This window comes from Patagioenas fasciata, chromosome 5 (genome assembly GCF_037038585.1).
Source record: "Patagioenas fasciata isolate bPatFas1 chromosome 5, bPatFas1.hap1, whole genome shotgun sequence".
In the NCBI taxonomy this organism is placed as follows: Eukaryota; Metazoa; Chordata; class Aves; order Columbiformes; family Columbidae; genus Patagioenas; species Patagioenas fasciata.
Window position 1 is genome coordinate 30,298,548 of NC_092524.1, and position 22,868 is coordinate 30,321,415.

Sequence of the window (22,868 nt, forward strand, 5' to 3'; positions counted from 1 at the left end):
GACGCAACATCGAAGAACTAATGACGAAAAGAGACAACTTTTAAGCCTAAGTAATAAAAGGACTTTCAAATCATTGAGTCGAGCATCGGAGGACACGTATATAAGCATTCACATCATCCGTTTCTGTTTCTCATAATGTTTTTTTTTTTGTCTTTACAAATACCTAATCCAGGGGCCACTGAAGTTAGTGGGAATATTCCCACTGGTTTTGATAGGCTTTAGATTCAAGGCCTCAGTCTTTAAGCTTAGAGAGTACACAACGCAGTGCAGCCACGACACTGCTGGATGCCCCCATAAATAATAGTAAATCATCTGAAATCCTGGCAGACAGAAAGAAACCTAAGCTGTGGAAAAGTAAGAAAGGGAGCACACAACTCTCGCCTACTAGCTCCCTGCTTAAAATAAGCAGAAGAAAGCTGATGAACAACTTAGTTCAAACACCAGGAGCTTAAAGCACAGTTCCTGTGGGCTTCATATTTGTTTGTGCATTTTGGGATGGTTTTTCTTTTTGGAGTTCTTTATATTTGTTTTGAGATTCTTTCTAACTTGGTTTATTGGTTCTTCTCAGTCTCCTGACTGGATTGTATTGCTGAATTCTGTGATTTTTATCTTTCATCACCAAACTCCAAGCTACCCACTGCATTGTAAGCACAAAGTTTTTGCCCACATGTGCTTGTGCAGCCCTCACCCCAGGGCAGGCATCCTCCCCCTGCTGCCCCACTAAGATGTATAGCAGCTCATCTTTCTCCAGTTGGAAGGTGGCCGAGATGAAGACCCCATGGGACCTCTTATTGTGGTTTTTGGCTCCCTTTCCCCCGGCTGCTCCATAGGCAGAAATCCTGGAAGAAAAAGTAAGTAGTTAAAGAGACGAATCTCAAACTTGTCATCCCCAAAGCAACTCTATCTGCAAGCTCTCCCCAGACTGCACCTCCAAACAGCCATTGCTTCAGAGCAGGCTCCCCTGCTGCCACATTTCATGGCTATTCGTTCTCTGAGACAGATGTAGCTGAGGCTGCTCAAGAGGATAGAGCAACTCTAAACTAGAGCACTGGAGACAGAGGCTTTGGGAACAAATAGCATCAGCTGATATAGCCAAATCTAGAAGACCAAGGCTTCAGGACTGAAATGATGACAGCACTTCCACTTGACCACATGCCCACAGTCACTCCTGTTCTGATTTCTCCTAAGTCACCACTCCACCCTTCCATGCTTTGCAGTAGCTCACAGACACAGATCCTTACAGCCAGGGCTCCTATTTCTCTCCTACTTCACTGTCCCATCCACCCACTCAGCACAGATGCTCCCACACTTACTCTTGTGGAGGCTTCATAAACAAAAAATAGCTAACTGTGGCTGTCTTACCACTGATACCCACCGGTATCGGTTTGTGGCTGGTACTCTCCAGACTTGCACTCCTCGGAGCCTGCCCTCTTTCTCCACTGTCACCGACACGTTGCTGTTCTTATAGGCACTGTCGCACTGAGCTTGAGTTGGCCCACGTGGACCACTGGCACCACAGGTTGTGAACCACCAGAGAACAATAGATGTCTCTCCTGTGACCAAAACAGCAAGAGTTGCGGCAGATGTGAGCTTTTCTTTATTTCTCAGACATGTACAATAACTCACAGAACTAGGTAACCAAAGGGAAAGTATGACTGAAACAAATTGTTCCTGTTGATATGTTTCTTTAGTGATCCCCCAATAATAAAATTCCCATTATTGTTGTTCACAAAGAATGTTAATAATTTTTATATAAAAACTAGATGATCATAAGAAAGACCATGTTGCAGCAGCATATGCTGTCTACAGATCTTTAAAACTCAATGTGTCTATTTGATCACATGCTCATGGATTATAATCCTACAAAAATGCTTAAACTTGCATTTACAATGTTGAGAACTTGAAAGCCAGCATATGATAAGTTAAATTTATCTATTCAGCTTTAATGCAGCTCCCTCATAATGCAACCCACTAAGACACGACTCTTAATTATATTATCACAGAGTACTTATATTATCCCAAATTTATACTAGTCATAGCACAACTAATGCTCTGTATATAGTCACTGTTTGCTTTTTACCCCTCTCACCTTATTTTCTGCACACTATTTAATAACTTACGGACTGTAGATTAACATGTCATTTGGGGGTGGGGGAGAGCTTCTGAGGGAGTTTATCCAAGTGTCTCAAAGACATTATCAAACTTCTCAATGTCAGTATGAAGCAAGAAGATATTATTCAACTATCCAGATGGGAAATTAAGTATATACATAGAAATAAAGGCTGAAAACATCTGCCATTACAACTAGTGGCCATCTGTAAAAGGTTTTGAAAGTTTTAAGTGACTTGTTTCAGGCTTGCGCAAGAACCCTGTGCCAGCAGCAACAGTCAGGAGGACAACCTCTGCTACTTTCAGTAGAGTCCCTTTCTGTCCAAGCAAGCATTTTCCTGGCTCTCATTAAGCATCATTCTTTTGTTCCTACAACAATGCAGCAGATAACCATCTCCTCCATTTCACAACATTTTTCCAAGAGCCAGACATATCTATCCTGTCCAGTGAATGAGATGGGGCAGAGAACTATTCAAAAATATACCTAAAAACTGTACAAGGCAGTGCATGCAAAAGGGCCAGGGTCAGAAATAGAACTAAGAGCTGAATGATTAATACAGCAGTAAAATCCACAAACTTCAAAAAAAAATTATCTAATCTTGTTTAAAGGAAAAGGCAAGTAAAACCATCCCCAACAGACACCATCCTTCAAACACGCAGATTAATCATGGGGATAAGAGTGCTGGTTAACTACATTAGCTCCAGCTCTGGAGCCCTCAGTACAGGAAAGACATGGACCTGTTGGAGTTGGGCCAGAGGAGGCCACAAAAATGATCAGAGGGCTGGAACAGCTCTGCTATGAGGACAGGCTGAGAGTTGGGGTTGTTCAGCCTGGAGAAGAGAAGGGTCCAGCGAGACCTTATTGTGACCTTTCAATATTTAAAAGAGGCCTGTAAGAAAGATGGGGACAGACTTTTCAGCAGGGTCTGTTGTGTTAGGACAAGGGGTAATGGTTTTAAACCAAAAGAGGGGAGATTCAGGCTAGACATGAGGAAGAAATTTTTTACAATGAGGGTGGTAAAACCCTGGACCAGGTTGCCCAGAGAGGTGGTGGATGCCCCATCCCTGGAAACACTCAAGGCCAGGCTGGACGGGGCTCTGAGCAACCTGATCTAGTTGAAGATGTCCCTGCTCATTGTATCGGGGTTGGACTAGATGACCTTTGAAGGTCTCTTCCAACCCAAACTATTCTATGATTACAGAAATCTCTGCCCCTTGAGCTAACAGAGGAACTGACAGCAGGACAGATTGTCTCACTTCAGGAAGACACAATCTTCAGCAGGTGGTGCAGTCATGCACAGGTATTTGTGCACGGCATAGCAGCTTCAAGCACGACCTCCTCTCCTCAGGCCCTTTAGGCAGTTTTCTCACCCACACAGTTGTCATCTGTCCCCCAGAGTGGCATTCTCTACTGCTATCAGTAAACTGGTCCCTAGTGTCCCCTGTTCTCCTAGTTCTTAATCCAGTTTTTCTCCTCAGTGGATTTCCAGATCTTCACTTACTTCCGCTCCCTGGACCTTCATCTTTACACCCCTATTCTCCACCTGTTACGTTCAGCTTCACCACTCACCAAGTCCCAGTAAAACTGTCTATCCCCAGCTTTCTGTAGTGGTCTACATCTTTCTTTCCTGGGCCAGATGTTGTGCACTCTGAATTTGACTCAGGCAGCTTCTGCTTTTACTTAGAGCTTCTTTACTTAGAGATTTCGCTTTTCTTTAAAGAAGTTCTGCTCTTTAAGAATTGGTGAGGGGCTCCAACAAACTGCTGCCCTGTCGCCAGAGACTACCTGACATGGTCTCCACATTTTTGGGACAGTTTATATTTAGTTGTGCTGTTGCTATAGGGCAGGCAGATCACATACAAAGGATGGGAAGGGAGACACCTCTTATAGTCAAGAAATACATTTTCAGTACTGAAAGATCTACCTGGGAGGGAGGGCTCTTCCAGGGGGTTCAGAAGATGCTCATCCAGGATATTAATCTCCCGTGGGTATTGGCTCTTCCCACCAAAATGATTTGGTTGTCTTCCTGTAGTAGTTTGTAGAATGGATGAGAGAGGTGGGAGGATGGTAGAAAAGAGAGATGCAAAATGTAAAGATCACATGAATGAAGCAAGTACAACAACTTGGTTAAAATAAGTAAATAATACCTTTGTCATAAAAGGTGTTATAAACAATCATAATTTTTTATTATTCTTTTAGGTCTGTCTCTTGGGTTAGCTACTTGCATCTGTGCTGAAGTCAGTGGGATTTCATGTGAACACAAACTCCCCGTGTTACCCCATGCAGGCTCACCAGCGGGATAAGCTTCTTGGCCAGCAAATTGCACTGAGACTTTGGGGGAAGCATAGTGTGTGAGAACAGGTACTAGGTATTGATGCTCTGCTGGTGAAAGGGGTAGGTGACAATTCTGGACAGCTAAATGAATGAAGGTGTAAAGGAGAGTGAAAGCAAAAATTGTTATCTTTGGTTCTGAATGGTGTCATGGTAAGTAAACCAGCCTAATTGCTACCCTCTCAGCAATCAATTTTGAGCACCTCCAACCTTGCTTAGAGAATAAAATACTAAACAAAATTACAAGTCTCAGTAATACACACAGTTAAGAAACTGTGGTATACCCTTGACACAAGCTGTAAATCTTTGGACAAACATTTTTGGAAAACACACAGAAAACACTACATTTCTGACCAGTGAAACAGGCCTTCAAAAATTAGGCCTTTCTCAGAGAGGAGGGATTTCAAAGCAATTGCTGATCTAAAGCATCTGAACGCATCAAGAACACCACACATAACCAAAGCTGCCTTACAACAGGAGAAAGTAATAACTGATCCCTTGCCTTATAATCTGCAAGCATCCTGTTTCAATAGTTAAATTACCCATTTTTATGCAGATCTTTGATTGGAAAATATCTATAAGAAAAAGGAGAGTCTTCTTTCCATTTAAGAGCCCTCTGTTAATTTAATACTGAACATTTTTCATCAGTTGAAAAACATTACAGATATTTCAATTTGTTCCAGTTGTGCGAATCTAACAGATGTTTGATGCTCCATTCAAAAGAGGCACACTCAGTTCCAGCTGGACAATTATCTCTGCCACAAAGCCACTGCTCTAAATAGCAATAATTAGCACCCTTGTTAGCTGTGTCAGAAAGGCCAAATAACTAATTGAAGCATGGAGACCTTGCTGAGCTTTTACTCCTGAGAATATTCCCCCAGGTCAGACTGAAAGCACATTGATGCATGGAAGTAAAAGGGAGCTTTGTCCTGACACATTTTGTTCATGCTGAGACAGAGAACTTCAATGGACGGAGTTCTCAAGCCAGAAAAAAAATGAAATTAACCCCAAACAAATGATCTGAATCAAAGACAAGAAGGAAAACCAAATGAAAAAGACAATGTATAGCCAGAAGAGATGCTTGATCTCCCAAGGCCTGCACTGAATTACGAATCCCAAAGGTCGCAACAGTTTAAGATACTTAAAGATGTACAAGAAATCTAGGTGTGTTTGCCAGAGCCAATGAATGTAAATCAGTCTCTGCAATAGAATCTGTGTGCCTGCATGGATTTTTTTGCAGCATTCCAATGGAGTGTCCTAAGGCAATCTTGTTTCTAAACAAACAATCTTTCCTCCTTCTTGAAACAGTCTCAAAACTTTACACACCAGAAGAAAGCTTCTGTCTCCTTCATGTTGAGCAGCAGATAAGCTGCAAGACAAGATGAACATCACCCTGTCCACATGAATTTGTAAGGTGGCATTTTCTACAAATATAATGTAGCCCAGGGATCCAGGGGCTGGTGCTCCTGCCTGTTTTAGCTTCCATTTCCTCCTCTGACAGCAAACATGTTGACTGTAAGTGAATGGAATGGAACAAGACCTAATTCACCTTAAGGTGTACCTATATCAGAACCATATGAAGAGCACAGGAGTCCTTTCTCCAAGATTTAGCTAATTCTGTTGATTTCCACACTGAAAACGGACAGAGGGAAGTGTAAAAGAGATACAGGGTATCTCCTGTAGAAAAAGAGCTAAAGTAACTCACTCCTACTTATCTGTCTCTGGGACCGTAATAAAAAAAAATATATAGTGGGCCTGGAGCCAGGATTTCATCAGAGTAAGGTGCCACATAGGATCCTCAAAGTATGCATGGTCTCAGAGATCCCACTTTACTGATGCAGGTTGGAGTATTCCTGGAAGCCTCTCCAGATCATCCTGGAGCAGGACAGAGAATCAGGAAGCTGCACCACCTTCCCCCTTCCCCATCCCTTTGGTTGATCTATTGCATTTCTAGTCAACACCTTCTTAAATCAGTGAAATGAGGCAGTAATGAGACTTGAACCACCCCCCACCATTCACCTCAATCAATGAGACTGGTAGGTCAACAGAACCAGAATTTGCTGGATAGGGGACTCCAAAGTCAAAAACTAGAGGTATGCTATAAAAAAGCTCTCTTTGGACAGTCTTGCCATTTATAAACCAGTATTCTGGGAGACTGTAAATGATGCACAGAACGAAATGTAATCCCTAGTAGAGTGCACTTTGATAGACCACAGACCTGTCATCTTAATTGGAACAATATAATGCTAGGAGCACCAAAAGATAATAGTAAAAGCAGTGATCACATAAGCACTGAGGAACACAATATAAAGCATTCTATATGTCATGCCAGGCCATGTTTCCATATTTAGACACTCAAAATTCAGGCCTCTTTCTATTAAAGTTCACTAAAATGATAAAACATCTTTATGCCTTTCCCCTAAAAGTTCTCACAACACACAAGACCCATGTCATCTGCTTTGTGATCCTGACTTACAATGTGATTCAATGAACCAGAAGGTGGTTTCATCTCACCTTTTTCACAGGGAAAACATCTGTCACTGCCCAGGAGCTGCCATCCAAACAATGGCTGGTTTGGTTTTTGTGCTTATTGATGTCCCTGAGCTGCCCTCACTACCCATTTGTTTTCCTCCTAAATCTTACTGATTCTTTCCTCTCGATTTTGAGATATGTGGAAAACCTCACCTTCTTTCCCAGTTCGCATACAGACAAGCAGTGCTTTCAGAGTCTGCACTGGATTTTGTAGAGCATTTGAACTACAGGATTGAAACAAATGGAGAAAATAATATTTACATACTAGCAAGCAGCAAATTCTTCCTTCCTGCCGTACATCCTTCCTGCTGCCCTCATGCGAAGAATTCACTGCTTGGATCTTAATTGGCTCCATCTCTGACATCTGAAACCTCTCCTTGTCAGGGAAAAATAATTTCATTACTGAAAACACAGCAGAGCTGCTGGGCTTCTCTGCAACCTAACTGAATTAAAGTCATGAGAAGACAAATGCAAGGGGGTTGCTTTCAGAGGCGAGAAAATGTCAGTTTGTGAAGAAGATTCAAGGAACAGTGGCAAGTGTAAGGCTTCCGAGAAACATGTTTCCTTCACAAAGTCTGTCTTGTGCATGAGTCACACATCTCAGATGGGGTAGGTGGCAGCTGCTCCTGGACATCAGTGCAATTCATACTGAGTCACTCGGGCAGTCTAATAGACAAGCTCTGATAATATTGCTGCAGTGGCAACTAGACCCCACCTATTTGCTGGAGGATACGTCCCCATACCAGAGCCAGCAAAATGTCTGTGGGTAAACTGAAGGCTGTATTTGCTCTCAGGAGGGCAGTAAACTCCAGCAGCTGGGCACATATCAGCTGGCACAAGAGCATCTGGAATCACTCCCTTCAGTTTCCTCAAAAGATTTCAAAACAAAGTGTTAGCATGGAGGTCCCAAAGGGTTTGGGAGCCAGGGGTTTTATGGAGCTGGAGTAAGCAAACTACATTACCATCAAGGAACATCTCTTCCTCTTAATTTCAAATGAAAATGTGCATGCTCAGCATTTTATAAAAGCATGGTTTCACTGTCCAAAGAACAAAGAGATGGAGAACAGGAGACTGAATCAGAGAAAGGTGAGAAGGGAAAAAGGGCTTTTGTTGATGACGAACTTTTAACACGTCTGTTTTGACATAAACCTTCCCACGTTATGTTAGGCTACAGCTAGCCTCTGCAGGGACATGTTATTACTTCAAATGCTGGCACACTGGGGGTGATGACACATGAAAGGTAGCACAGGACCTCTGATGCACATTTTGGCTGCAACAGAAGTCACAATTCAAGTGTGGCATATTCTCCAGTTCCTTTACAATGGAGCATATAGGTCTTTTCTCCAGGGTCAAAAAGAAGGCAGTTTCTAATGTTCACAAGTGGTCCAAGTATCCAACCTCCTTCCACTTCTTTGCTTCAGAGGGTAACACTGGTACCGTTTTTCAGTGGAATACATTATGGTCAGCCAGATTTGCAGTAACAAAGCAAAGGAAAGCACATCTGTTGTATATCTGGCAGTGACAGCTGATATACCTCCTTGAAGGGCGAAAAAACTTGTTGCAATAATCTAAGCTCTGCTGTCAGAGAGCAACTTAATTCCTCCATTTTCTTCCTTTCCTCCACTAAAATACAGTGACTTTCCCCTTTGATTTCAGCAAATTCCCTTCAGCTATCAATTGCCAGGGTGCATAGGTCAGCGAGGACTGCTGAAGAACAGTGTGATGTAATCCTTCCACTTAGGGGCTAAGGAATAAGGCTAGTGTTTCTTGCCAAGACACACAGTCAGATCTCAACTATGTGATACAGTATATCCCAGATTAGAGGAAGAAAGAGCATGAGGAGGCTCTGATCCACAATAAAATTGCCTCTACTTCCAGTCTACAGTAGGTCTGAGATAAAATGGCATTGTGCTGCAAAAGCTAACATAAATGATCCATGTGCACTCTGTGGGGGGAACAGAGTATGTGTGTCCTTAACTTGTGGAATGCTGATTACACTACTCGGATTCCTTAAGGGATTCTACAACATTTGTTGCTCACCGTCAGTGAAGCAGTCCAGTCCAAATGTAATATTGTCGATAGCAATGTCAGCTTGGGAATTCCAGCCCCAGGTTGCCAGGAGTTGCAGCTGAAACCTTTGCAATAAGACAGAAGTTTTAGAGAAGACAGACAAAGGGGCAGAGGGAAAATAAAACAAAACCAAACCACCCTAAAAATAGAATGTTCCCTTATCATTGCATCATGATCATCACTATTTAGAATGTTTCCTCCAGACAAGCCCTGCTCAGCAGCCAAAAGGGTTTGCTGGAAATCTTATCCACACATCAACAGTTAGTAAAGACCAATTAACATTTATAAAATGCCAGATTTCACAGGGAAACAAGAACGAGACCCCTACTTGCCCTACTATCTGCACACATATGTAGAAAGCAAGCTACTGTCCCTTGCGAATAGTTATACACAAACATCCTTATTCAACTGTTATAAACAGTCACGGAATTAGACATGTACGAAAGGGGAGGGAAAAGAGAATGTCCTTCTTTCCATTCCCAAAGAGATAGCCAGAAGAAAAACTGAACAGAACAACAATACCCAAACAGACAGGAGCAGGCCTGAAACTCAGTCAATGTAAGATAACGAGGTGACATGAGTTCATTTCAGCTACAGGTCAGGACATCTTAAATTTCAGCCATAACTCCCTGAAGTGTTTGCTTTCTGGGCTGTCTCATCTTTTTCCACCATGACCAGGTGTTTAGTTACTTATCTGGGAGGTCTGTCATATCCCACGTGCATTGCCGTGTTCTGAATTCACAAACAGGAAAGAAAATGGTCTGAAGGATCTCCTTCTAATGGATAGCACTGAATTGTTTTTCATTACATTTCAGAAATAAACAGGTGCCTGATGTCCAGTCCATTATCAAACGCATGTGGAGAGGATCCCTAGCGCTGTCACAGGTGAAGCTCAACGATGATTTATGAGAGATCAAACACTAACCTGCCTAACACATTAATCATTCAGCCTAGGAACACACTTGTCCCAGATTAGTGGCAATAAAGTATGTGTGCATATTCCACCCACCAGCCAAATGTTGATCTATATCCAGAGTTAATAAAATGTAGCTGCATCAAAATCTTTAAGGATAAACTGCTTTTACTCCACTCAAGAATGACCCCTTGTGCTAAATGAAAGCATTCACACCTCCAGGATCTGAGCACTCTGGGAATAAGTGTTGGTGGAGCAAATGTAAATCAAGGGTCTCTTGAATAACCACTCTCTTAGCTGTGGGGTCAGCAGGGGAATTTGCCATTAGATCTCTTTCCTACAAAAACCTGCCTCTTTATTAGTAGGTTTAGCAACACTTTTTGCATTTTCAGTCCTTGTACATAAGTCCACTGACACAAGACAGTAATGCCTCCAGCCATTTGATGGAAGAGGAAGTCACAGCACCCTCAGCCCAGGACTAGGGCCCTTCCAGGACGTACAGCCATAGATACAGCAACAGAGCCTACCCCTTACTTAAGGCACCCACATGGTAGGGTATCCTTGGCCAGGTCAACCTGCTGCGTCTGGTCCATGGAGTCAGAGCAGGAGAGGGTCCATGATGCTGTGTCACTAGGTAGATTTCTGCTCCAGATGTGTACAAGTGGGAGCCCGGGGAATGACATCCCCCACCCCCTCCCGGTGCATGAGACTAGACATCTCATAAGCTCTGGGCTGTGCATGTCTCCCCTTCCTCATAACTTGAGAAAATAGGAGGAATTTGCCTTTTGAACTATGTGCTCTGTTAGCCAGAGGGATTTCCAGTGTTCCTGTGCATTCAGCTCGTTCTGCTGAGTCCAGCATATTATACTCTTCAGCTCCCTGATGTCTGGTCTTCTGCCTGTCTGATTTTCTTCTGATAGCAGCCTTTTTCCCTGTGTCTGTGAACCCAGTGAGTGAATTTGCCAGTTGATCATCAGAAGCAGTTTTCCAAGTAGCTAGATGCCCAACTGGGAGGCTGATCAGCAAACTGTGTAGTTTGTCTTCCTTCTCTTCTAAGAAATAAATTCACTGGAGGAAGCTGCTGCTAAAATCTACTCATATACCCCCTCCAAGGTCTCCTCTTTCTATCTGCTAAGGCTTCTCTCCTTCTGGCCCCATCAAGCTGTTCATGTCCTGCTACAGCAACTATTTGTTTTGCAATTCATGTTTCCCCTTTCTCCTTGTGTGATCTGTACCCTCCCACCCACTTTGCTGCTGGCTATCATCCCTTTGAGGAATCAGGATAAAATACAGCCCGTTCATACAGCAACAGAAGGACAGGAGTTTGCTGAAGATTCAGGATACGGGAAAAAGACATGCCAGCCCAAACTCTGGACTAAAAAATTCCCTAAGCGCAGCATTGCTGGAGTTTTCATTACCAATGAAAGCTGCCAGCACCCACAAATATACAGAAAAATAATTCATGGAGGTTTATACTAAGCTGTGCTAGGATTGTACAGCCATGTTCACTGTATACCTCTGCTTACAACTGTTTGCAGTTTCACCAACCTTAGACCAATTTAGGTTGAACTTATCTATTTTGGTATGACTTGCCTAGTAGTCAAAATGTTTTGCCAGTGCTGAGCATGAGGCAATGCAGAGATTTATCATTCTGGACGTGCTTGAAACTGCTGACGTCTTTTTAAGTGCTCTGTGCTAGCCGATACTGGAAGTGGGATCTGAACTTTGCAAGGAAGTGTCAGACGGCAGGGATGAGCTTTTTTCCATGTGAATTAGAATCTATTCAAATTTTAGTAAAATGTCCTTGAAGATTTAAAATCCCTGACACTTGATGCTTGGTAGACTTTTTTTTTTTTAATCCTGCAGTCTCTTCTTCCCTGTATATCTTCAAGTGTGGGGTTAAATCGTACTATCCATGGTCATGCTGTTATGAGATATGTCGGGTCCTGCTTCAGCTATGTGAAGTGAGAACTGCCCTTCCAAATTAATGAATACACTTTTCTTCCCCAACCTTTCTTTCTTTTGCTGATCCTGGCCAAATGTAGAAAAAAGCTGCCTACACTGAATATAGAGTGAACAAGGTGGCCTCAAGTTGCACCAGGGGAGGTTTAGATTGGATATTAGGAAAAATTTCTTCATCAAAAGGGTTGTCAGGCATTGGAACAGGCTGCCCAGGGAAGTGGTGGAGTCACCGTCCCTGCAGGTGTTTAAAAGACGTAGAGATGAGGTTCTTAGGGACATGGTTCAGTGTCAGAGTTAGGTTAATGGCTGGACTCTCTGATCTTGAGGGTGCCTTCCAACTAAAACAATTCTATGATTCTAAGGTGGCGTATCAGAGAGGCGAGGGAGATCCCTGGGAAAGATCCCACGGGAGCTTGGACTTGGTGTGCAGGGGGGTTTGGATCCAAGATCTATGGACAGAGAAAAATAACCAGTCAAACAGGAAGACTGGAAATAAATCTTTACTGTAGGTCTGGGAGAAGTTCAGAGAGGGTAGTTATGACTGGAAGCATGAGACAGATACAATGGGTTAATAAATGGAAGCCTAAAAGAGAAGAGAGACCAAGTATATGAAAACAAGGAAGAAAGGCACTGAGTGCTCATAGAAGCAGGTGAGAGGGGACACAAGAAGCAGAGCGTGGACGGAACAAGGCAAGAGGCCTGGAATGGACCCCGTGTCCTAGGGGGCCAAAGACCAGGGTTTCTTCAGTTGGGGCAAATAGCTACACCACCTTCCAGCAAAGTATGTGCTGCTTCTGTTTCTGTCCTAGATCAGTGCAGTGAATGACAACGTGCTACTTATGTTAGTCACAGGCAGCACAGGTCTGCTTGCTAGACTGAACAGTTCCAGCCTCACCCCCAGTGATTGTCACTGTCGTGCCACATCAGTTTTAAATTTGTTTGAAAATGGCATACAAAATGTTACATGAAGTCAGACAAGGTAGAACTACTGGAAACAGACTGTTGTAATACACACATGCATGGCCTACCTACTTCTTTCATTTTGTCTAAGTGGTCAATTCTTTCAACCATTACAGTATTAGAACACCAATTTTTTTTTCACGCGGTGCTGGCTAGTACTCCTTAAACCCTCTTGCTGTCCATTCCCTGCTGACACAGAACATCCATTTCCCTTCAGAATGGAGGGCTGGTGCAGAAATTGGAGGCTTTGGAAAACAAGCATAAGGGACTGTATTAACAGAGGAGGCAGAAGGTCTTAAATACCTCAGAATAGCCCCTAGGACTCTGCAGTGGTTAGGTCCACATGAAAGTGCCTGGGGAAAAGAGGTGTTCTGGACAAATTCACTGGTCATACTGTACAAAGGCAGAACTAAACAGATGCTAGTCCACAGGGCTCTAGACTGTGTCAGACTAGAACATTAAATACACAGCTAGCATGCAAACTTATCCTAACCTAAAGGAATAATTCATGGCAAAGGGGCTTATGGTGAACGCATGATAATGCTGAGACCAAAGATAACACTGAAATTAAACTAGAAAGAGGGTGGAACAACATTCTCTCTCTCTGAATTTTACTGCTGCTTGGATCTGAATTGCTATCACTTCCAGACCCACATCCTATAGCCTTTTACACAAAGACGCAGAGAATCTCTGAAGTTAAAAGAAATCCCCTCACACCCCCTAATTCCGGCAGTTTGAGACATTATTTATTGCCGATATTAGGTAGATATGTTTCCATTTATAGTATTCTCTGCATAGACTTTGAAATTTTTTTGTCTTAAGTGTCATGTGAAACTGGTGTTCCTGAGGAAGATGCAGAAAACCAGATTGAAGCAATTTAAAATAATTTGTCTTGTGCAAAATAACCAGCTGCCAATATCATCTACATGGTTTGAGATGGAGTGACAGTGGGTAAGGTAGGGAAAGTACCTGATTAATATTAGATTGGGTTGAAACTCTTTGAATTTTCAGCATTTGACTTCATTTGAAAACCAATGTCAAGCTGTATTTTCACATCTAAAACTGTGACAACTTTTGTGCAAGGCTGATTTGGGCAACGGTCTTTTCCCAAGATTGCTGCATCAGTGATGTGGCCATGAATGATCTCCAGCTGCCTCGGCTGCACTGACAGTAGATCCTAGGCTTGTACTGGTGCAACTGTGATTTTATCACTCCTTTGACTCACATGGTTGTTTTTACTGTGAGAATACAAAGTACAGCTACGCTAATACAGCTGTTTCTCTACTGGGAGCACTGGGAGCCACTGTGAATATACTGGCTTTCTCAAATTGGTAAAAGTTTATAGTACAGACACTTGCTGTTGCCAACACCTAAGCACTGCCTGAGGCTGCGTGGAAGTGCAGACACACCACGAGGGCTTGTGCTGAACTAGGCTCTGTATGTGCACAAAGATATGCATGGGTGACAGAATACTTGCTCAGCAAGAAGAATTGCAGTACTCCTGTAATCTTTTCCATAGAAACAGCTCTGGAAGAAGGTAAAAATGAAAGAGATGCTTCACAACAAAGACAGTAACAAATTCCTAAATCTCCAGGGATAGCCCTGGACGCTGCTGGTAGAGGTCTTACCGGTTCTGAAGTACTGGCATTGGTAAGGTGATGAGAAACCAGTGGTCACTCCAGCTCCCTGCTCTTTCCCACATTGGCAAAGTAACTGGAGCTCCCTTTATCTCTTCCCTGACAGAGAAGGAGACGGTGCCATTGTAGCTGCCAAAAACATACACTGAGAATTGGATCTGTAACAGAGGAAGAAGAGAAAAAGAATGGTAACCTGTGATAAAAAGGGAAAGGTACTCACTTCCCCCCTACTTGGGTACTTGAGACACCAAACCTTTGATCCTGGGTCAAACTGTTTAATCATGCACACCACTAAGACCCCCATCGCTTGTGTATGGTTTGTCACTTCCTAGCACAGAATTTTCTTAGTGGAGACCCTGACTGACACCGCTGTTGGGAAGCTGTTCTCCAGCCACTGACAGCAATACCCACAGCCTCAGACACCATCTGGGTGAGAGAAGACTGGTTTCCTTGTTATCTCCTTCAGAAAAAAAAAAAAAAAAAAAAAAAAAAAAAAAAAAAAAAAAAGGCAGTAAAGCAGAGGAACACAGGGTTAAACTCTGGAAATGTTTTATCATGAAATGCTTCACTAGTGTTAGGTTACTGCAGAAAAACAGTCCTAAATGCATTCCTCTTCAGTGTTCTCATCAGCTTAAAGATTCCTGTGAAAGGGTTTGAACCACAGTATAAATCTTTGAAGGATTCCCATCGTAACCACCCAGGTCAGTGTGTTGCACTGATACAGCTCAGTCTGCATTCAGGCACCAACTACATCGGACACAAAAGCACTCCAAAGGGAGAGCTGCCCTGCCTCAAATGCTCTTGAAATGAGGAATTAGACTGTGTCTAGAGGCAGGAAGCCTCCATCCACATACTTGCCCCAAGTCATAGGCAACACCCATATGACAGGTGAGCAAACCTATTACCAGACCAAAGAGTATTTTGAAGTAGGACTCGTTCCTCTTTCTTTGGAGCAACCACTTCCATTTTGCCACAGAGCAAGAAAGAACTGCTATTTCCACCACAGCTTTGAGCCCTCAGCTGGTCTTTATATTACAGAGACCATCAGCAGGAAAGGGAGCACACACAGGCACATGCTGCAAAGAACAACCAGAGGAAGGTTCCTTGCTCCTGAAATGTGGGTTCAAATCCTTGCCAGTGTGACCTGTACACTACAGCCAACAGCTACTGCTTCCCCTCCTCCTGGTTTTGTGAACCTAGCTCCAAGCACATTTTATTTTGCTGGAACTACCCAGCAAACCTGGCCTGGATTTATAAATAAATATAAATTCTCAAGTTACATTTTTGGCACCTGCACTATATTGTTTTTGCCAGCTCTGATTAGGAAGCATCAAAGTTTTCTATTTTGTTCTAGCAGGGCTCGCCCCCCGCTCAAACTTGTAGCTTAATTTTCCTAAGTGCTGTGAGTACAATATTATTTAATATTTTTAATTCAAGCATCTTGGAGCTCCCCTTATTCTTTGTAGAGATTTGAGCTGAAGGCAGGTTATGTGATTTTATACACACCAGATTGCCCTCACCTTTTGAAATCCCTGAAGAATGTGAACAGAAGTCTATTATCTTCATCTTTTCCTGGTAAATCTTATGTCTACTAACTTCACACTCCTGTTCTCAGTAAATCTGTCAAGTTTGTTAACTCCTACAAAAGTACTGCAGACTTTTTGTAGAGAAGTCTCAGCAGCAGGTATACTGAATGGCTCAACAATCCAGACAGCCAGTTCCCTTTCCTACAAACCAAAGCCACCCCATACAATCCAGGTGCTGGGTACCTTTCAGAGGAATAGTTGGTGCAGTTAGACAGGGGAGATTTTCATACAGAGGAGTTGATTTGGGGCTCCTGCTTTCTCTTACTGGGGATGTACTTCATGTCTCTTTTGCAGTTTTCAACAAGTAGCTAGCTAGGCAGTCTAGCCAACTCTTCTGCTTTTCAGTGTTTTGGAGAGTGTGGAGAATGAGCTGGTTGTGCAAACAGCACCTACAGCCTGAAGATTAACTCCACAAAGGTGCTAAGACAGAGCAATATACCTGGTAGTCTTCAGTGGCAATACTGGCTGGCAGGCTGGTACTGTAAGCCTTGGCTGTACCCCTCATCTGAGTGTTGTCTGCTCGCAGGTAGAGGAAGTGTCCTGTGAACAGAAAAGGGAGTCACAAAAGGCAAGACGATGGTTTGCCTTTTTTTAATGGTCTCTTGAAATAATTTAACATCAGTGTGCTGAAGCACAGTGTAAGTAAGATGACAAGCATGGCTCGAGAGCAAATCTATTAGTGAGGATATAATAATCACTCTGGCAGATTTCAGCAGCACGAAAGTCAATATCTCAAACCTGTTCCTGGAATGTAAACCCATAAACCTCAGACATCACTCAAGTATTTTCCCATACAGGAGCTCACATCAATCTACAGTGAACTCCTAATCAGCCCTAATTCTTACAATATTAGTATCAATTACTCTTGGTGAGACAAACACTAGGCTGGAAGAGCTTATTTGTAGTCTTTGTTCCCAAGGCCAAGCTCTCAAGAGACAAAGAGGACACTCATATGGACACCCTTCACTTTGACCGGGAATTGTGAGGAAAGACTCATCTGTGCTAACACTTCTGACTTTCAACCTGAACACATGAGGGTCTGGCCTCCCTCCTTCTTATCTACCAAGCTAACAGTTCTGGGAATTATCTGACTCTTTTTATTGTGGTATTCTATGGCACAGTGTATGAACACTTGGTCTTCAGATACTCTTACATGTGATGCTCTTCCAAACCTACTGGTGGAGTCTGGCAGAAGTCTCCACAAATTTGTTTCTACAAGCTGCTTAGTTGTGTTGGGGAACTTTTTTCTTTTTGATGCAACAGTTATCATGCTGCTACTGCAGTACTCTGCAGTTGCATAGCTCATAAAAGGAAGAAGAAGGGAAAAAGTACACACGGAGGAAAGAAAATTCATTATAGATATATGTATTTTTTTAAGGTGAAGGAGAATCAGTGTCTTTGATAGTTCCATGTTAACTTTGTTGCAGAACTTGTTTCATATAAAGTTTTGAATCATGTTCAGAAGTTAATTTTAGCTGCATTTGAAGTTCTTATAGGTAGCACTGATGCTAAAGTTCTTTTGGCAATGCCAAAAAATTTAAAACCATTTTAAAAACCTAGGTTCAAGGCTCTTGTATATATATACATACACACACACACACACATATACACACAGAGAGTGAGAGAGAACTATGAGGAACCTACCACCAGTGGCTTGCAAGGTAGATCCTACAAAGGAGTCATATGGAGTCATTTCACTAAAACCCTGAATAGACCAAGGAGATGCTGCAGTTTCATTCAGTGTCCAGCCACATGGACCCTCTTCAAAAGAGCAATGTGAACCCTCCGGGAGACTGTCTACCATGGAGAACAAGCAAAAGCAGAAAAATATGATAAACTTGATTATGGAAGAACATGAATGGTAGCAAGAGTCAAAACTCATTGTGGTTGCCTAAGCTAACCAAACTATGCTACAAAGCTTTTTAATATTGAAATATTTATACGTCTCATTTCTTTATTTCCAGAGCCACCCTCAGAAAGCCAACACTTTGCTCTTGGAAATATTTGAGATTTTTCAGTTCTGTCCTGCTCTAGATACTATGCAAAACTGCAGCTCCCAAAGTCTAAAGAATGGTAAATCACTGCCATATGTTTGTAAAGGCCTTGCTGTATATGAAATTAGAGACATCAAAAAGTTTTCTGTGTTCACTTAAAGGAACGTGAATCAATGGATTATTTCAGATCTTTGCCACTGTACTTGCAACAAAGCTACATGATGCCTCTTAGCACCACATGTACTGAATCAGGGGATTTCCCTGTCATGTTGTGCAAGAAGCATTCTGAACTGGGATCTTGGAGGAACAGATTTATGACCATGTTTTTGGCTGGCACTAGAAAGATGGTCAGCACCTTCCACTGAAGGGAGGTTCAGACCTTGGGTCCAGAAGGAATTTCTCACCCAACTGCAAAGATGTACATAAGGTTTTGCCTTTCTGTGAAGTAGCAGCACCTATGAAAGCCAGGTCATTGAGGTTCTTACTGCAATATTGAAAAAACAAACAAACACCAAAACAAAAAAACCCCAACAAAACAAAAAAACCCCACAAATCCATTTTATCCTATATAGGGTGAATTTTCAAAGAGAATCTTGGTATCCAAACAATGTAAATAGCATAAAATAATTCAGGAGGTAAAATACTGAATTAATCTAGAGATGGAATCAATTTAACTTATTTTTCAGTCTAAGTTATTTCTTCTAATGGGGTGAATGTTCCCACAAAGTGCCACGCCACATACTCACCACACCTCAGTCCTTCCTGTTCTTTGGCAGGGCAATCACTGATGAATTCACAGATTTGTAGGTGGCTGACACAGCCTCCATGAAGGCAGGGGAAGGTGGAGCCTTTATCATATATGGAAAGATCTTGGTTTTCTTTATCTAAAGAAAAAAGAAAAAGAAGCCCAGAGATGAGTTGCAGAATGTGTATGATCCTTCATGAGCATCAGCCTTCATGTGTTGCACCTTGGAAAGTGTCCTTTGGGTGGTAAATGATATTCGCCTCTGCTTTTTATCTTGTAGGTTTCTGTCCAGAATGACATTCCTGCAGATTACCTCAGCTCTCACTGAGACCAAATCTATTGCTCCTTTCTTTCTCACGCATTATCTTCTGCTGTGTTTGCGCTATCTTCATTTATTTATTTTAATGAAGGACCATGCAGTTTCCTACCGTGCTGTGCTCCTCAGTTCCACGCGCATGACTGGGCAGCTGTGACACGCTGCAGTACACTCTGCTGCTGGAGGCAGAGATACCCACTTAGCTCCAGTCCTGACAGACACATTGCTCTGCCCTACTGAGGCTCAGGCTTAACTAACACTCCTGCTGCTGAAACACTGGGCCAGCTCTGTGGCATCCAGTCTGTGAAAATCGCTGCTGTCCCAGCAAGTCAGCTCACTGTGCAGGAACTTTACTAGCTAGTCTAGTCAGCTGTGTTTTGGGAGCATTTCACTGACTGCACAGGTACCCAGCAACCAGACTGAACACAATTTTAAAGTCTGATATTTACCAAAAGCAGGACTGCTAATGCACCCAACCTGTCCTTTGGATGTGTGTGTGTGCACCAGTCTGTTACGGACCTGAGGGTGTCCGTACATCTCTTCTCAACCTGCTCCCCTCTAGCAGAACTCTGTAAAGAAGTTCCACTGGGACTATTACTGCTCTGGAAAAAATGAAAAAGTTAGCCAATCAGCTCCAGAAGAATGAGAAAAGGACATCTCTGCAGCAATCCAGGTACACAGCCTGAAACCAGTATTTCTTTATGTTGTGCTGGGTACATGCATCGGCTTATGCAGGGACTGAGTGTTTAGCATAGGGCTCCAAGCTGCATGCATCCCCTTAAAACTCTGTGATTGTCAAAAAAACCATTGCATTAAAAATAAAACATTTGTTAAATTAAAAGACTAATGACTGCAATAAAATTAAATCTCTAATATGATCAAAAGTAGCCTCATGAAACCGCTCTGTGAAACCAGAATTCTCTTTTTTACACTTGAAGCTTTTTACATTACATTTGAAGCTATTTCTACACTGTCTGCAAAGTGGAGGCAATAGCATTATATTGATGCATAAAAAACAGGAAGTGAAGATAATTATGTCTCCAACTTGCTGGCTGCCTGTGCTGACAGATTCTTGTACTTCCAGGAAGCCTAAATGACATTGACAAGGTTCTGCACAGCTACTGAGATATCATTTGCATGACATTCACAACAGGACTGTAAGAGCCAGGTAAAACTGAGGATTTCTGAGCTGAGCACTCAGTAATTTTGAGATAATAATAACATTTCAACTAATTTCATTTTAGACAGAAGTTATCAGCCTGGCAGTAGCAAATATACCCCATGGAGTGTAGATCAATATTTTTCTTTATAGATTTGGAAGACAGAGCCCCAGTATGGAAAAAGCCTTGGTGACACAGGGTAGTCTTTTTTCCTTGATTATTTAAGAAAGAAAAATATTAAATGCCACAATAATCTAGGCAAAGACTTTTTTCCATCCCTGTTGCTGGATGAAGCATAAGCCCTGTTTTCTCATAGAAAGATCAAGCAAAGCAGATCTGAAAAGCAGAGAGGATCACTGAAATCAATTCTATAACTCTGAGCTTCAACCCTGTGTTCAGAGTCCATACACATGTGTGCACACACATAAAACACGTGCAAATATGACTACGACAGGTAAGTACTGCCAGAAATCCCAGAGGAGACTCAACTTTCATTTAACTCACATCTAACTGACTCCCTTATCACACTCATCAGTTCTGGTGAGAATGCTGCTCTCTTTTCTGACTGCATTTGCTTATTCCAAACCTGACTGTATTGCCACATACCATGAAAGCAGTTCCTGAGTTGAAAGGAGCCCACTGCCAGCACTTCAACCTCTCGTGCTCCACAGTTTGAATACAGCAAGGTGATTGTAAAAGGTCTTTCTATTCGGCCAATATGGGCCATCAGGTATTTCCATTTCATCCTAGAAGACAACAAAGAACTATCAGACATACACACAGCACACTGGAATCCATGGAGTCTCTAGCATAAAGTTTCTGCACTGTACCAAACAGGAGTAATAGTCTCTGCAAGGGGGACAGATCAATGAACGTAAACTTCAACATAACAAACAGGTGTTAATATAAGACAAGTGATGCTCAGCCCCACAAGCTCATTTTCGGTTATCTTCGCAGCAGATCCTATTGCTAATGCTGAAAAGATCGCACCATTACGGATTACTCTAAAGTTAAAATGGGGCTTAATTTATCACTAGTTTTGGACACTCCCCCCTGATATGTGCCTTCCACATGTAGGGTTATGTTCTGTTCACTCTCTGGACCTCCTCAAGCTAATACCGAGATTGTATGTCCTGGAAGGAAGTGTCTGGCCCTGAACACTTCTTAGTTGTGTCAAGTGTGAGAATCTTTTTCTCTGTGCATTCTCTGCCTAATCTCCCATCTTAAGAAGCTAGAGTACATCTACAAAGCAAGAGGAAGAAAACAAGGAATATTACAGAAAATACAGATTGCTCTGGTACATTACATTACACCACAAAAAAAAAGTCATCACCATTAGACAGGAAAGGTTTCTCAACTACAGCACTTGTGGCCATTCAGAGAAAGACAGATAGTTCTATGTAATTTTAAAGATGCTTGTTAGGCATCGAAAGTTGGAGATACCAAATGGAAATTTTCAAAGTACCTTTCTCAAATCAGTCTGACGAAAGGCAGGGTATTCAGGTGTTGTTAAAAAAATTCAGCACACACATAAATACCCGCAGATTCCCTAAACTCATCTGAAGTTGAGCTCCTCTTCCCAAGATGATCCTATTTCTGCTGTTTCCTGTTCCATCATACCATATTCAACACCTCAATATAATTTATTTTAGCTTCAGAAATGTCCAGCCCTGAATTACAACTGCGCCATCTCCACTACCCAGCAAAGGAGAATGACTGCTTTACTTTCATTCTGTATTACAGTGCAGCTTCAGGAATGTCCAGCATGTAAATATACATCATATAAATACACTCACAAATATATTCCCCCTGCCACACCGTGGCGCAACAGCCAAGACTATTCAGCACTGACTCAGAACTGAATCACTTCTGCTACTTGACAGAGCTTTGTTCATCACTCCATTGCAAAAATCAATGGTCCTTAATCAAATTGGTTCAATGAAGGTAACGACAGCCTTTAAACCTTTTGAATCTACCTGTTAAGCATACTAGACCTTCCAAGCATGGAGACATAGTTCTAGTACCTCCATCAAGTTACAACCCACCCCGCAGCTGAGATATCACCACATCACCAGTGTTATCACACCCCTGAGTGCAGGAGCCTGTAGCACACAGCTGCTGATTCACAAACAGTGGTAGATTTAGTAGTAAGAACTAAAGAGATTACTGCCCCACATCTGAAAACAATGACTAGTTCAGCTGCTGCACGTTAATCCTACATGGTTTATGAGCTAGACACTTTTGAATTTGCCATTTATAGCCTTGTATATAAAAATAAATGAAAACCACCAGTGATCTAAATCAATAAACCAACCTCTGAAATATCACAGCTGAGAAAGACATGCTGTCCCTTCTGCCATCTCTGCTGGGAGAATTGTGGCATCTTGTAGAAGAGCAAGGCCACTGTCTTAAACCACTACTTGTGTGAACTGGCAGCTCTTCTGAGTCAGAGCCCTAAGGCACCATGGCACATTCTAGTTGTGCACTCTAGTACTGAAATTTGACTCCATTTATAACACCACAGGAAAAGCTGGCAAGCATCCAGAGACTGC

The 22,868-nt window shown here is 42.4% G+C and overlaps 1 protein-coding gene across 4 annotated transcripts in view; it reads right to left on the reverse strand.

Annotated features, from left to right (window-relative positions):
• LTK (leukocyte receptor tyrosine kinase) overlaps positions 1 to 22,868 on the reverse strand; it is a 102,894-nt gene that overhangs the window by 27,087 nt on the left and 52,939 nt on the right. For all 4 annotated transcript variants that reach the window (XM_071809181.1, XM_071809180.1, XM_071809182.1 and 1 more), the window contains 9 exons: positions 20,923 to 21,062; positions 18,842 to 18,979; positions 17,746 to 17,898; positions 16,541 to 16,641; positions 14,507 to 14,673; positions 9,014 to 9,108; positions 4,035 to 4,136; positions 1,376 to 1,553; positions 689 to 839 (listed from right to left, as the gene is read on the reverse strand). In XM_071809181.1, coding sequence (XP_071665282.1) covers positions 689 to 839; positions 1,376 to 1,553; positions 4,035 to 4,136; positions 9,014 to 9,108; positions 14,507 to 14,673; positions 16,541 to 16,641; positions 17,746 to 17,898; positions 18,842 to 18,979; positions 20,923 to 21,062 — 1,225 coding nt within the window. The remainder of the gene's footprint in view (positions 1 to 688; positions 840 to 1,375; positions 1,554 to 4,034; positions 4,137 to 9,013; positions 9,109 to 14,506; positions 14,674 to 16,540; positions 16,642 to 17,745; positions 17,899 to 18,841; positions 18,980 to 20,922; positions 21,063 to 22,868) is intronic.